This window comes from Schistocerca piceifrons, chromosome 4, assembly GCF_021461385.2.
Source record: "Schistocerca piceifrons isolate TAMUIC-IGC-003096 chromosome 4, iqSchPice1.1, whole genome shotgun sequence".
NCBI lineage: Eukaryota > Metazoa > Arthropoda > Insecta > Orthoptera > Acrididae > Schistocerca > Schistocerca piceifrons.
Window position 1 is genome coordinate 3,754,956 of NC_060141.1, and position 14,290 is coordinate 3,769,245.

Below are 14,290 nucleotides of genomic sequence, written 5' to 3' on the forward strand. Positions count from 1 at the left end.
GACCGTTTTGTTTTGCCGTGTAGTTCTACGTTATTGTACTGTGAAACAGGAATTTTAGTGTGCACTAGGACTGAAAAAATGTACCTGGAATAAAAACAAAAAATAATTCATGAATTTATTTGTTTGTTAGTTTTTATTGTTATTTTTGTGGTGATAGTGAAAACTTCATCAGAACTGCTAGTAAGAGTGGCTGATTCTGAAACCTGAAGTTTGTATCAAACATCTTGTCACCTACAATGTGTTTGATATATAAATGTAGTGTATATCACTTGCTGATAGCTCAAGTTCAAGTTTTATTTGACAAGATGAAAGTTTGTAGTAAAGATTGATAAGGGAATTTGTGTTTGGGAGGATAGGTAAGTACAGGGCATATGCAGAGGTGTACAGCACATACGCTGCTTTGGACATGTTGCTGGGCTGGGCACAAAGGAGTACAAGTCACTGTTATAATGTATGATTTAAACTTATTGTGTGAATCATACTGATGCATGCTAACATCTCCTTTGTATTTGTACAAACAAAATTCTAAAACTGTTAATAATAACATAGTTTGTCTTACTGATATCAGAATCTTCTATTTTTTGTCATGGAAATGATCACTTGCATGAGATAAGTCATTGCTGTTATCTTTTATACCGACATGACTTTTTGGAGGCCTGAATGTTAGTAGGACCTACTGGTACTCTCAAGCAAATAAGCATATTCTCTGTTCACAGTTGCTGAAGTTAAAATGGATCAAGTTAAACAGATGATTATAGCGTGCATTGTATCGCGCAAAGGTGGTGTGCCTGTAACAGAAATAGATAGTAAGTAATATTATTTTTTGATTTCTCATTACTTGTAAATGTGTGGTGTGAAATAGGTACAGCATGACTTAAGTGAAATAAGTGCATTGCAGTGATGGCAGCACTATGCTGTGTTGTGGTACACTGCAAGAGGAGAAAGATGTTAGGTTTTATCCAAAATGGAGAAATAATGATAATATTTTGTAGTTGGTAGTTAATATTTCGTAGTTGGTAGTTTTCTCATTCAGAGTAGTCTTAGAAATGTATTGGAAACAAACACACTGAAGGTAAGTCTGTTAGCAAAAAGTTATATAAATTCTAGAATGAATTCTTATATTTATTTCTCATACATGGTTTTGTTAAATTGCTCAGCAAACCTCAGTGTACTATTCATGTTTCAACGTAGTTGAGGCCGAATTCAGTGTAAGTCCAAAAAGTCTATTGAAACCACATTTTTCCAAATTAGTGTAAATGAGCAACAAAAATAAAATTTCCTATGAAAATCCATAGTAAGGCAGTTCCAGTGAACGTGAAATGTGAATTGTTCCACATTATGCAATTTGTCAAACGTCTGTGTAACAAGAAATTGTTTTATACATTATGAGACGGTACTGGGGATGAGAAAAAAGTAAAAGGAAAATCTGTGGTAGAAAGAAAAACACAAGTATATTTGCTATAAACTGAAGCTCAGCAGTTGTATAACTTCACACAGGTTGTGATATTGGATTACACTTTTTATAGTTAGATTCAGCCTGGGTAGTGAAGAAAGGAAAGGAAATGGAAGAGTTACAAAGATAAATTTAGTTTTTAGAAAATATGAACTTATATTCAAACAATGAATACTACACATTTAATTAATATTGTATTTAAAGTTAATAGTGGTCATGAGTGCATAAAAATGAATGGCACAAGTAAGCTGGATGCTGAAAAACCATTAAAATTAGGTAATATTCAGATTTGTGTGTGTTTAAATGGTACCTGAACTTCAGATGACTGGACAGTCATCAGGTGACTAGATGTACAGATACAACACAAACTAATTGTTCAACTGATATTGTTTGCAGTATTATGCGAAACTGGCTCAGGTTTTTCTAGCAACACTATGCTTTAATTTCATTCATTTATTTTCTTGTTTTTAAAATTTCAGATGAATACAGACAGCTTGTGGGAACGAAGATTCCTTATGCGAAATATGGTTTCCCGTCACTAGAAGGTTTAATTCAAAGCATTGCGGAAATAATGATGGTTCATAATACAGATGGGTCTTTAGTATTAAAGGCAAGGGATACTAAGACATCTCACATAGCTTCACTAGTAGAAGGGCAGAAAAAAACAGGAAATGCACGCAAGGTAAATGTTGCCAAATTTAGCCGGTAATAGTAGGAGTAACATTATTATGCATCTTAAGAACTCTGATTTTCTAGTCAATCATTATATGAAATTTATAACAATGAAAATAATCAGTTATTGATATATATAATGTAAGTGGACAGGTAAAAAAAATCGACTCACCAGTCGGTAGCAGGGACACACACACACACACACACACACACACACACACACACACACACACACACAACACACAAACGAATTTAAAGCTTTGAGTAGCCACACAAAATTTTGTTTCATTTCAGAACCAGTGGCTCCTTTTGTTGGAAGAGCTGAAGGGGAAGGAAGAGGGTTGACAGAAAAGTACTGAAAGGATTTAGGGAAAGGGGTACAGTTCAGAAAAGTCACTCGGAACGCCGGGTCAGGGAAGACAATCAGTCTTTCCCTCCTTTCCTTCTCATCCCGTTCGGTAAGTCTCCCCTGACCCGGGGTTCTAGGTGACTATTCTAAACTGTACCAAGTCCTTTCCCATCAGCCCTCGTCCTTGCCCTTCAACTCTTCCACCGTAAGAAGGAGCCACTGGCTCTGAGAGCTTGTGAAAGTTAAATCCTTTTGTGTGTGTGTGTGTGTGTGTGTGTGTGTGTGTGTGTGTGTGTGTCCCTGCCACCACTTGGTGAGTAGATTTTTTTATCTGTCCATTATACGAATTGTGTATAATAATTTGTTCTCTCACAAATTATTTCAGTTGAGATGATTAGTTTTGTAAATGAAAACTGAATAAATGCTAAATTAAGGAAAGAGATGGAACACTAGAAATCTGCCTCCCCCCCCCCCCCCCCCTCCTCTCTCTCTCTCTCTCTCTCTCTCTCTCTCTCTCTCTCTCTCTCTCTCACACACACACACACACACACACACACACACACACACACACACACAGAGAGAGAGAGATTTAATTTGTGTGGCCTCATTGTGTTACTGTTATTCGAGAATAGCTGTTGTTTATTAGAGCACTTGCCAATACTCGCACGGAAACTCCTATCTGAGAGCTATTAATCAGTTGACATGGCACCTGGAAACTAAGTTTATTCTTTTTGGTATTATCACATGAAAGATTGTTCTGATCACACTTCCTGTTATAATTCCCATTATTTACAGGATAAAATGTTCACTACAAGTTCTTATATCGTATACAGTATGCATGTAGGACATGCAATACAAAAATCAGAAGAAAGCATTAAAAAATTGTGTTGACGTCTTTCCATAGGTGTCGGGGCTCCATTCTCATATCCTCCCTACCCTTGTGGTGTCAGGGGCTAGAATAGACCCATGGCCCTTCTGTGCCTGTTGTAAGAGTTGCTAATAGGAGTCTTTTTATTTGGTCACAGTTTTACCTTGGTATTTTGACAGTAGTTTGGACTTCTGAAGGTTTTTACTATTTTTTCTTTCTTTAATACTGTTGCCCTCACCTTTTTTGGCTTTTTAAATTCTGGTTCCCATTTTGGCTTTGGCCCCCCACTTTCCAAATTTTACAGAAGTGTGGGCTGTTTGGGTAAGTACACCTTACTGTGGTGCATTTACTCTCTACTGTGTGCTGTTATCTTTTGCACCTACTAATCAAGTGGATCTACGCCTGCACCCAGCCAGTCCATCATGGTGGGGTTGTCATGTACCCTCTCATTGGTAGCCCCTGCCACAGCATGGATTGCATTGCTGATGTCTGAGCTGTAACCTCCCTGTGCTAGTCAAGGAGGAGGTGCCTATCAACTTCGGGGTACCAGTATTCTGGACAACGGTAATTGTGCCAGGCAGCCTTTGCCTTTGGCGTGGTGATGCCCACGGCAAAGCCTCCGAACAGAGTGAGTGGCATTGGGGTGGATAATCCACAATGAAATGGCCCAAAACTTAATGGTGGCCACAGTCGGGAACAGCGATTCTAATACAGAGAGTTACAATCCTGTAGCATTTCCATCTTTGACCATGCCTCAAGACGAGAGCCAGGGAAGAAGAAATAGAAGTGCACAGAGTTCTTGGTTTGTTTGGAGAGGTTGCAGCAATAGAGAAGATGAGAAATTGCTCTTTGGTGATCGGCACATTGTACGCCAACCAATCACAGGCACTTCAGGCCTGTTGAAAGATAGGAGATATACCAGTCACCATTTCTTCTTATAACAAGCTGAGTAGAAATCACGATGTTATCTTCCATCAGAACATGATGCTAGAAACTGATGAAAAGCTAGTCGTACTAATCTGCTGCAACGTGGAGTTCATTTTGTTCGCCACATCCAGAAGGTATCCGAAGATAATAAAGTGGACATTGGAACTTTTATCCTGGCCTTTGACGGCAACATTTTCATGAGAAGGTTAAGGTTCTGGTTTTGTAGGTGTGATGTCAGGCCTTATTTTCCTCCTCTGCTGAGATGTTTTATGTGCCATAGGTTCAGACATGTCCTCCTGCTGTTCTAATGGGTCTATCTGTCGAGCATGTGGACGGTCATCCCATGTGGGCAGCTTTTGTGACCAACCCCCTCAATGTGTCAACTGTCCAGAACCATGCCCTCCTCATTCAACTGAGTGCTCTGTGTTCAAGGGAAAAGAAAATTAAAGAGTTTAAATTACTTGACTGCCTGTCTTGTCAAGATGCAAAGAAAAAGTTTGAAAAACCTCATCCGACTGATACAGCCTCAAATTTTGCGACTGTTGGCACAGTCCATACATCATGCAGTAACGAGGTCTCGCAAGACACCACCTGGAACTGGTCATATTCCAAGCCTGCCCCACAGTTGGGGGAGAGAATGTCAGCTCCCAAGCCCCCTACCCCTGCAGTATTCGTGGTTCCCATGCCATTGGTATGGCCAGAGATGCCTAGTCATCTTCTGGTGTTGTCATGGATGAGTACACCTGTCAAGGTGCTCCCTCTCAAGACAAGGACCAACAGCCACAGGCTGTGGGCCAAGAAGAGTATGGTCCCCTTTACTCCCAGAAGATAAAATGAGGAAATCTTCACATAAATCAAAGTCTCACAAAAATAACAGAAAAAAGTAGTACTTTCTGAGGCTTCAGATGTCCGCTCCCCACCCCTGCAAATATTGAACCTATGCACCTTGACGACGGATCCCACAATCGGGTGGACTGTGACCTGGTAGCGAAGTAATCGCATCCATCTTCTCCATTCGCCACTGTCTCAGACCTGACTCCAACGCTCATTCAATGAAACTGTAATGGCTACTATTGCCATCTGACAGAACTCTGTCATTTACTGGCCATTATTCCATAATTGGCCTAGCACTTCAGGAAACACGGTTCATATCAACACATTACCCTGCTCTGAAAAACTATTAACCGTACTGTACAACCGCGTTATGTTGAGTGTCCAGTGGGGTTTGTACCCTCATTCACTCTCATATATTCAGTGAGCAGGTGTCCCTTACCACTGAACTAGAGTTCATGGCCATTAGTATCTACCTGTCACTTTGGATGACAATCTGTAATGTTTGTCCGCCCCAGACGGACCTTTCCATTATCACAAGCTGTTATAGTTAGTGGAACAGCTACCTCCTCCCTTCCTCTTGCGGGGCGCAGTAAAGCTCTTAATCCTCTGTCCAGCATCTACTCAAGTCCCTCAGAGACCAGGTATTAGAACACTTCTTTCAGAATTGGAATTCTGCCTACACAGCCTTGCTGCAACACATTTCAGTGCAGCCCACAGAACATGCGTAGCTATTGATCTCACAGTTTGCAGCCTGAATTTCTCACCCCTGATTGTCAGCGGCACGTCCATTGCGATCTTCATGACAGTGACCATTTTCCTATTGTTCTCTCCCTCTCCACTCACAGAGATCAGGAACGTGCTCCACGTTAGTCACTTCAGAAAGCTGACTGGCAGGCTTTCTCCTCTGCAGCCACTTTTGCAGCCAGTCGTGCGACAGATGTCGACAAAGTGGTACAGGATACTATTGATACTGTTATTCATGCTGCTGAAACAATGGTACCCTACTACTGCGGCACATTCTGACAACCACTGGTGCCACAGTGGTCTGAAGGTATAGTCACATCCATCGGGGAACACCGCAGGGTGCTACAAAGCTCAAGTGCCATCTGTCTATGTATAATGTAATAGCATTCAAGATACTAGGGGTGAAAGCATGGTTTTTAATAAAGAAATGGAAGCAGGAGTGTGTGGAGCAATACATATAATCTATGCAATCCCACAGCCCATTGTCCCAAATATGGAATACACTCCGTCGCATTTGCGACCATCCACCACCCACAGCACTTCCTGGCATCCTGCACTGATCCCTTGGTACTTGCTGAATGCAGTACCATTCTCATTTCCTGACCCTGAAACACCTCATCATGTGCTACCCACTATTCTTCTACACGCACAGTTCTCTGTCATACAACATCCCTTTCAGCAAATGGGAGTCTCACAGTGCTTTGGTGGAGTGTCGAGATACGTCCCCTGGACCCAACAAAATTCACAACCAAATGCTAAAATGTCTTTGTGCTGATAGCATGAAACATATCCTCAGTCTTTTTCATTGTATTTGGCGGGGAGGAGAACTTCCCTCTCAACGGTTAGAAGGTATTATTATTCCTGTTCTGAAACTGGGAAAGAACCCACATTTTTAACTAACTACCAGCCAATCTCTGATAAATGGGCTGCGTAAGTTATTTGAACATATGATCAACCGCTGTATTTGGTGATTCCTTGAAGCTGAAGGGCATATATCACAATTTCAATGTGGCTTCCGAGCTTCCCAGTACACCACAAATCATCTGGTTCATCTGAACTCTGCAGTGCACAGTGCTTTCACACCTCGACAACCGTGTTCTTTCACCTACGCAAGACATAGGATACCAGCTGGTGACATCACTTACTATCTACACTGCATTAGGGGGTTTCTGGGGCAGTTAACCCATTTTTATCCAGAGTTTCCCAGCTCTCCAATATTCTTGGGTCTGGATAGCTTTGACTCTCAGCAGCCAGTATATGCAAGAAAGTGGAGTCCCTTAGGGACTGGTTCTGAGCGTAATACTGTTCGCTATTACCATCAGTGGTATCATAAATGCAGCGGGCCCCACAGTCTCCGCGTTGCCATATGTAGATGATCTTTGCCTGTACTACACAGCCGCGTCGCTGTGAACCACTGAGTGCTAGCTAGAGAATATGTGACTGGGCACTGAATTGTGGCTATCAATTTTCTCTTGCAAATCACGAGTTCTGCATTTTTGCCGACTCTGGCTCAGAAAATTATCTTGGTGAGCAATTACTTGAAGTTGCTGAAACTTTTCAATTAGATATTTTATTATACAACAAGCTAACTTGGCTGCGACATGTCCACCAGCTCGAGATTGAGATAACTTGCATGAAGAAGCTAACTGCCCTCCATGGGACACGGACTGCATAGTTACGAGATTTTACAAAGCGCTGGTTTTATCCCGCTTGGAATATGGATGTGTTGGTTATGGGTCAGCAGCACTGTGTGTACTGAGCTTGCTGGATCCTGTTCACCACACATGTGTGCGGTTGGCAACGAGGGCCTTCCGTATGAGCCCTGCTGACAGCCTCCTGGCAGAAGCCGGTGTCCCACCACTGTGGGTTAGCTGACAGCAGCTTCTGGCTAATTACACAATCACAGTCTGTCAGATGCCCACTCACCCATGTCAGTCAACTCTGTAGCATAACCAACAGTTCAGAGTGTCTCTGAAAACTGAGTGGACCAGCTGGGATCCGACTCGATACTCTACTGAAGGACCTCCAACAATCTCCTTTCATCTGTTTTCCTAGGGCTACCTCTCGACACTCCCGGTGGTCTGTACCCTATTCTGTGATGTGGATGGACATCTTTTGTGGCCCTAAAGAGAACACTGATCCTACCCTTCTCCAATTCTGTTTCACTCAATCCTCCTCAATTATTCTCATTCGGTATACATGTGCACAGATGGATCAAAAGTCAATGACAGGGTTGGTTACGCTTTTACACATGCAAGGGGACATAAGAAGCTCTCTCTGCTGACTTCCTGCATTGTTACTGAGTTGATTGCCATATCTCAGTTGATTGCCATATCTCAGGCTTTGCGGTACATCAAATCCCTGGCCACAACATAGTTCCTACTCTATAGCAGTTCCCTGGTTTGCTTAAAAGGAATATCCCTGCTGTATCTAAAAACCTTGTGGTCGCCAACATCCAGGACCTACTGGTTGACCTCTATAATTCTGGAAAGTCAGTGACCTTCATCTGCACACCGAGCCACATGGGCGTTCCAGAAAATGAACTCCCCAGCCATCTAGCCAAAGACACAACTGCAGGAGATCATCTTGATGTCAAAATATCAGGCACAGGCTTAAGATTACAACGTTGACACAGTATTTTGGTGCTCTGGGAATTGGAATGGCAGGCTGCTATGGCCCAAAACAAGTTAAGAGCGATTAATGGGTCCACTAAAGTGTGCCATACATCTTTCCGGGCCTCTCGGAAAGATGTCATTGTGTCGTGCCGACTACGTATCAGCCACGTGAGACTCACCCACAAGTTCCTTCTGCATCAGGAGGATTGCCATTACTGCAGCAGCTGCAGTAGTCTACTGATGATAACGTGTGTTCTTATTGGGAGCGCTCTGCTGACCGATCCGCGGCATTCTCTCAGCTTGACTACCTCACTACCTCAGATGCTTGGGGATGATGAGACAGTCACTACCAGAGTGTTGCTTTCCCTGAGGGAGAGCAAATTTTACACTAAACTATAATACTCCTCCACTTTGATTGTTAGAGGTGTTTGTGGGAATGGGGGCAGAGCCTCCCCTTGTGCACTCTCTACCTCTCTACTATTTGACTTTCTTATGTAGTTGGAACAGCAAAGTTCCCACTTTTTTGGCTTTTTACCGTCTTATGTGTTTCTCGTGAAATAGAGGGAATGATGCCACAGTTGTTTAGTCCCTTTAAACACATGGTCATCAGCATCCATGCTCATATTTGTACCCCAAAATTACAATCTTATTGTGTGTTTTCTTTCAATAATACATGCTCTTACATTCCAGATACAGAAATTTTTGTTGCACGTATTATAAAAGCTGCTGTAGTCTGTTGGCAAACTCACGATTGAGGGAGTCCCCACTCTTCCTACACCGCTACATCACAAGGCACTTCTACATGGTTCCACAAACTTATACTGGCCTTTTCATGATGTGTGCTTTAAATCTGTAGCAACACCGTGTGCAGATACATCCAGACAGCATTTATTTTTAGACAAATGTGAGAAGTCTATATGGAATACAGAAGTCAATGATCTCCTTCCGATGCACAACCTTATAGAATAACTTCCATCAACGGTGGAACAGAAGTCATTGGACAGGATTCATTCATCAAGTACATACATAGAACTGAATGCTCGTTCCTCTGAAAGCACGTTCATCTACTGTCTCCTACTGAAGCCATGGACATTCTCCTACTGGATTTTGAATACAATACACTGACGTGACAAAAGTAGTGAAATACCAGTAGGTGTGTACAGATGGCAGTAGTATCATGTACGCGAGGTATAGAAGAGCAGTGCATTGGTAGAGCTATCATTTGTACTCAGCTGATTCATGTGATAAAGTGTCCAACGTGACTATGGCTGCATGATGGTAATTATCAAGCTTCATACACAGAATGGTAGTTGGACCTAGATACATGAGAGAGTCCATTTTGGCAAATGTTATGGAATTCAGTATTCAGAGATCCACAGTGTCAAGAGTGTGCCAAGAATATCAGATTTCACACAGTACCTCTCACCATGGACAACGCAGTGGCAGATAGCCTTCACTTAACGACGGAGAGCGACCATGTTTATGTAAAATAGTCAGTCCCAACAGACAAGCAACAGTATGTGAAGCAACCACAGAAGTCAATGTGGGATTTATAATGAACATATCCATTAAAGCCATTGATCTAAGTTGTCGACAAGGCACTGCACAAGCTGGTGGCGGCTCCATAATGGAATGGACCGAGTCCTCTGGTCCGGCTGAGATGATCATTGATGGGAAATGGTTATGTTTGGCTACTCGGAGCCCATTTGCAGCCATTCATGTACATCATATTCCCAAACAATAATGGAATTTTTGTGGATGACAATGTACCATGCCACAATTGTTTGCAACTGGTTTGAAGAACATTCTGAACAGTTCGAGCGAATGGTTTAGCCACCCAGACTGCTCGACATAAATCCTGTAGAACATTTGTGGAACATAATTTAAAAGTAAGTTCATGCACAAAATTATGCATCGGCAACACTTTTGCAGTTATGGATGATGCCTGTAGAGGCAGGCTGTTGAGTCCATGCCATATCGAGTTGCTGCAGCATGCCAGGCAAAAAGAGGGTGACATGATTTTAGTAGGTATCTCATGACTTTTGCACCTCTGTGTACAGTGTAATTTTCTGCAGGATTAAAGACTTATTCTTATGCTGTGTCTTTGCTAAGAAAAGGAAGTTTCCTTTGACAGCCTCTGTTGAAATGCATCAATTCTTCCTACACAACAAGTGCTCTAAAACAGAAATTTGTAAGGTCGCATATTGGATTGGTGTGATTCGTGTGGTTTTTTTTTTTTTTTTTTTTTTTTCCCCATTGTGTTTGAAAATGTGTGTAAAGTATCTGCACAGTGTTAGTCGTATTGGATACTTCGTATGTGGTCAGCAAACAAAAAGATCACAGGTGTTTTGGTAGTATTGATGATTATTTATTATGCAGAAAAAATGGATCAGAGAACAGGTATTCAGTTTTGCTACGATAACGAAATAAAGTGCATCAGAGTTGTAGAAATGTTAGCTGTTGCTTTTGGTGAGTCTGCTATGAGTAAAACAAGTGTTTATGACTGGGATAAGCATTTCCAAGATGGGAATGAAGACATTGAAGATAGTGAGCATGCTTAAACACTCAGCAAATCAACCACCGTAATTGTGGATAAAGTGACTGAAATGGCTATGAAAGATAACTGAATCACAATCAGAGAAGTCTCTTATGATGTCGATGTATCAGCTGGCTCATATCATGAAATGACTTTGGTTAAATTTGTTTAAAAATTGAATTTGGAGAAAAAGAGCAGCGAGTTGCCCAGCACTCGCTAGATGAAGCTGACAGTATGAATCCACTGAAACAGGTCATAATAGGTTACGAAACATAAGTTGATGGATATGACATTGAATCTAAGGCTCATTCTTCCAGTGAATGCATTCTGGGTCGTTAGGACCGAAAAAAACTCTTAAACAGTGCGGTCAGGTGTGGGTAATACTCATGGCGTTCTTAGATTTTAACATTATAGTGGGCCATGATTTATTGCAACAAGGTGAGTGCTACATAAAATTACAACTCCATTTGCATAAAAGAGTCGAGAAGTGGAGGAGGGATCAAGATTTGTGACAGAACAATTGACAGTTTTTGCAATACAGTAACACACCTACTCACTTCATTGCATGCAAGTGATGTTTTGGCCAAAAACAGTACTGTAATGATACTCCAGCCCCTATATTTGCATCATGTGACTTTTTTATGTTACCAGAAGTAAAGAAAACTTGAAAGACAATCTTTTAAAAGCAGAAATGAAATTGCAAACATGTGACTGAGAGAGCTAAAAGCTGTGTTTGCTTAGTTCCACAGGTGTTTCGGGAGTTGGAAAAAGTGCTGGCAAAGTCTGTAATATGTAATGGGAAATATTTTGAAGGGGATATCATTTTGTTGACTAATAAATAAACCCAGCACTAGATCAAAATTAACCAAAGTAATTCTGTTGCATTCACTGACGTTGTCCATAACACCAGGGTCCTGACAGCATTTTCTAAAAATAGTGTTCTTGTCCACTGGAAGTTTCATCAGTATAAAAGAACTTTCTGCCTTGCTCTCTTAATTTGCATACTTGTACCAAGTATTTGCATCACCAGTCAGTTATGTCACTTCCCTCTAGCACAATCTTTCTTTCACTTACAGGTAAACTTCTTTTTGTGAAGTGTCTTTTGAAAACATCTTTATGTCAAGGAAAATAGATTTCTTTTGTTTTATAGTAATAAACAATGTGCATTTTGTCGACACTGTGTTTTGATTGATGTAAAAGTCCTTCATCATTTATTGAAATACGGATTTTGTGAAGCTTTTTATAGGTAGCTGTGAGCTTTCTCCCAATATTCTTAGTGATCTTTCTTAGTCATTCCAGTAGACATGTGGTTAATTTTTGCATTCCTTACTGATCTGTCATTAGTGTGGCGAGAATGACTTCTTTATAAATTGCAACCCTTCAGTTGGGGCTTGTAATATTAGCTGACAACTGCCTCCTCCCCCTCCCCTCCCCTCGCAATTCTTTAATACAAATTGTAATCACATTAGAGACGACCAAATGTTCTTTACTCAGAAAATACCTTCATGTTGTGCACATTGGCTTGTGTTGTAGTAAGGTTATCTACATTTTTTGCATTGTAGTAAGATGATCCATCACTTCTATATAACTAACTATTTCATAAAATATAAAAACTGATTAAAATGGTACTGAGAACTATAACCACATGAACAGAATCAACGAAAGTCACCACATTCTGCACTGCACTACTGGACAGGAAACTGAGCATATGATTTCAGGTGTGCACTTAGGGCAGTTGGAGGGTTCTCCTGGTAAAGGCCACCGACAATGGTATCCCATTGTACTGACGTTCCAGTGGCCCTGACCCCAGTTCTCCATCACTTTTTATGGCTTGATCAAAGCACTCTTCATTTTTTCCTCACACACATGACACAAATATTGAGGGGAAAAAATCGAATTGCTATTCAAACCATGAATCTTAGGACTCATCAGACAGCTCAACTATTGGAGCCTTTTTCAACATATTAATTACAACAGAAAATATATTGTGGGTGTATTTTGTTGTGTATGATCCCAGTTGTGCTAGATGAGTAACTTCTTGCATAAATATTTCAAAGATTCTCGATCTTCCGGTAAGATTTTCATAAACTGCTTCATTAAGCCCAACTTTATGAATCCATTATGTTCTTGCACAAGATTGTCTTGCAGGCCAGCTTACCATGTGCACAAATGTTAATCTGTTGCCCTACTAACCCATTCACATAGATATTATTAATTGAAATACAAGTCATTCTCAGAAATTTCTGTTTACATTAAGATGTAGCCTGATACAGTGATAGAGCACTGTGCAGTTAGAGATAAGTAGATAACAGTGCAAACATTGAAGTGGAAAGAATGCACAAAATACCTTACAATATTTTAGACTGTGACGGTAAGAAGAGATGATTGCTTGATTCATAACAATTTTTTCACAACCATACAGAAATACCATAGATAATTAGAGAGAACCCAAGAAATGTTGTTCATATTCAGTAAATTCCATATTGAGAAATGGCAATTGTATCCTAAACTGAAGAGCTCATTTCTCACTCGTAAGGCCAGCTTGTGAAGCACTTTGTTGCTTGGAATGAGTGCTGTAATCAAGTGGGTAGTCACATGGCACTGTAAAAGTTCTCTTGGTGCAAGCTGAAAATTACTAAAGGCAAAATCCAGAATGGGCCTACCACAGTGCAAATTCAGTGAATCAAATTTCAAGGGAATGAAAAGTAAATGATGTGATTAATTGAAATTTGAAGTAATGTTTTTTTGCAAAAATATACAAATGTTGAGATCATGTTTTCTCTTGTTATGGGTACCAGTGAATGAAAGTGCTCAATTTGTGAGAAAAAATAAAACTAACTAATCTGTATATGTACAGTATTTATGTCAAGTCAACATCTGTAATTACGCTTTGTTGAGATGATTATTCAGTGATCCATGGGCTGTGCATGGCCTGCAGTGTTAGCTAGTAAGAAGACAACTTCTGTGTTCGGAAGTTCCAGCTCATTGAACTGATGTGCTGAGCAGTGGTCCCAAGTTAGCAAAATACTTTCCCTCATTGCAGCCATTTGTTGCCGAAACTTTAAGAACCGGGTACGGAAGAGAGATTCGGCCATCCAAGCTTTACTGTTATTCTCATATTAGCATGGTGGGTGAAATAGGTTGTCATTTTTAAAACATGGATTTTACAGTCACTACTGGTTTGAGCTTCTCAGAAACACATGAATTACAACACAAGACCACCGTCAGTCTCCTTGCTATGTTTTCCACCATGACATTTCTTGCCCCTGACATTCCTCGCCCTTGACATGTT

The 14,290-nt window shown here is 40.8% G+C and overlaps 1 protein-coding gene across 1 annotated transcript in view; it reads left to right on the forward strand.

Annotated features, from left to right (window-relative positions):
- Positions 1 to 14,290, forward strand: part of LOC124795287 — a 140,165-nt gene that overhangs the window by 46,622 nt on the left and 79,253 nt on the right. Inside the window, exons 2-3 of the mRNA XM_047259245.1 lie at positions 717 to 806; positions 1,933 to 2,135. Of these exons, the coding sequence (XP_047115201.1) occupies positions 731 to 806; positions 1,933 to 2,135 (279 nt within the window). The 5' untranslated portion in view covers positions 717 to 730. The remainder of the gene's footprint in view (positions 1 to 716; positions 807 to 1,932; positions 2,136 to 14,290) is intronic.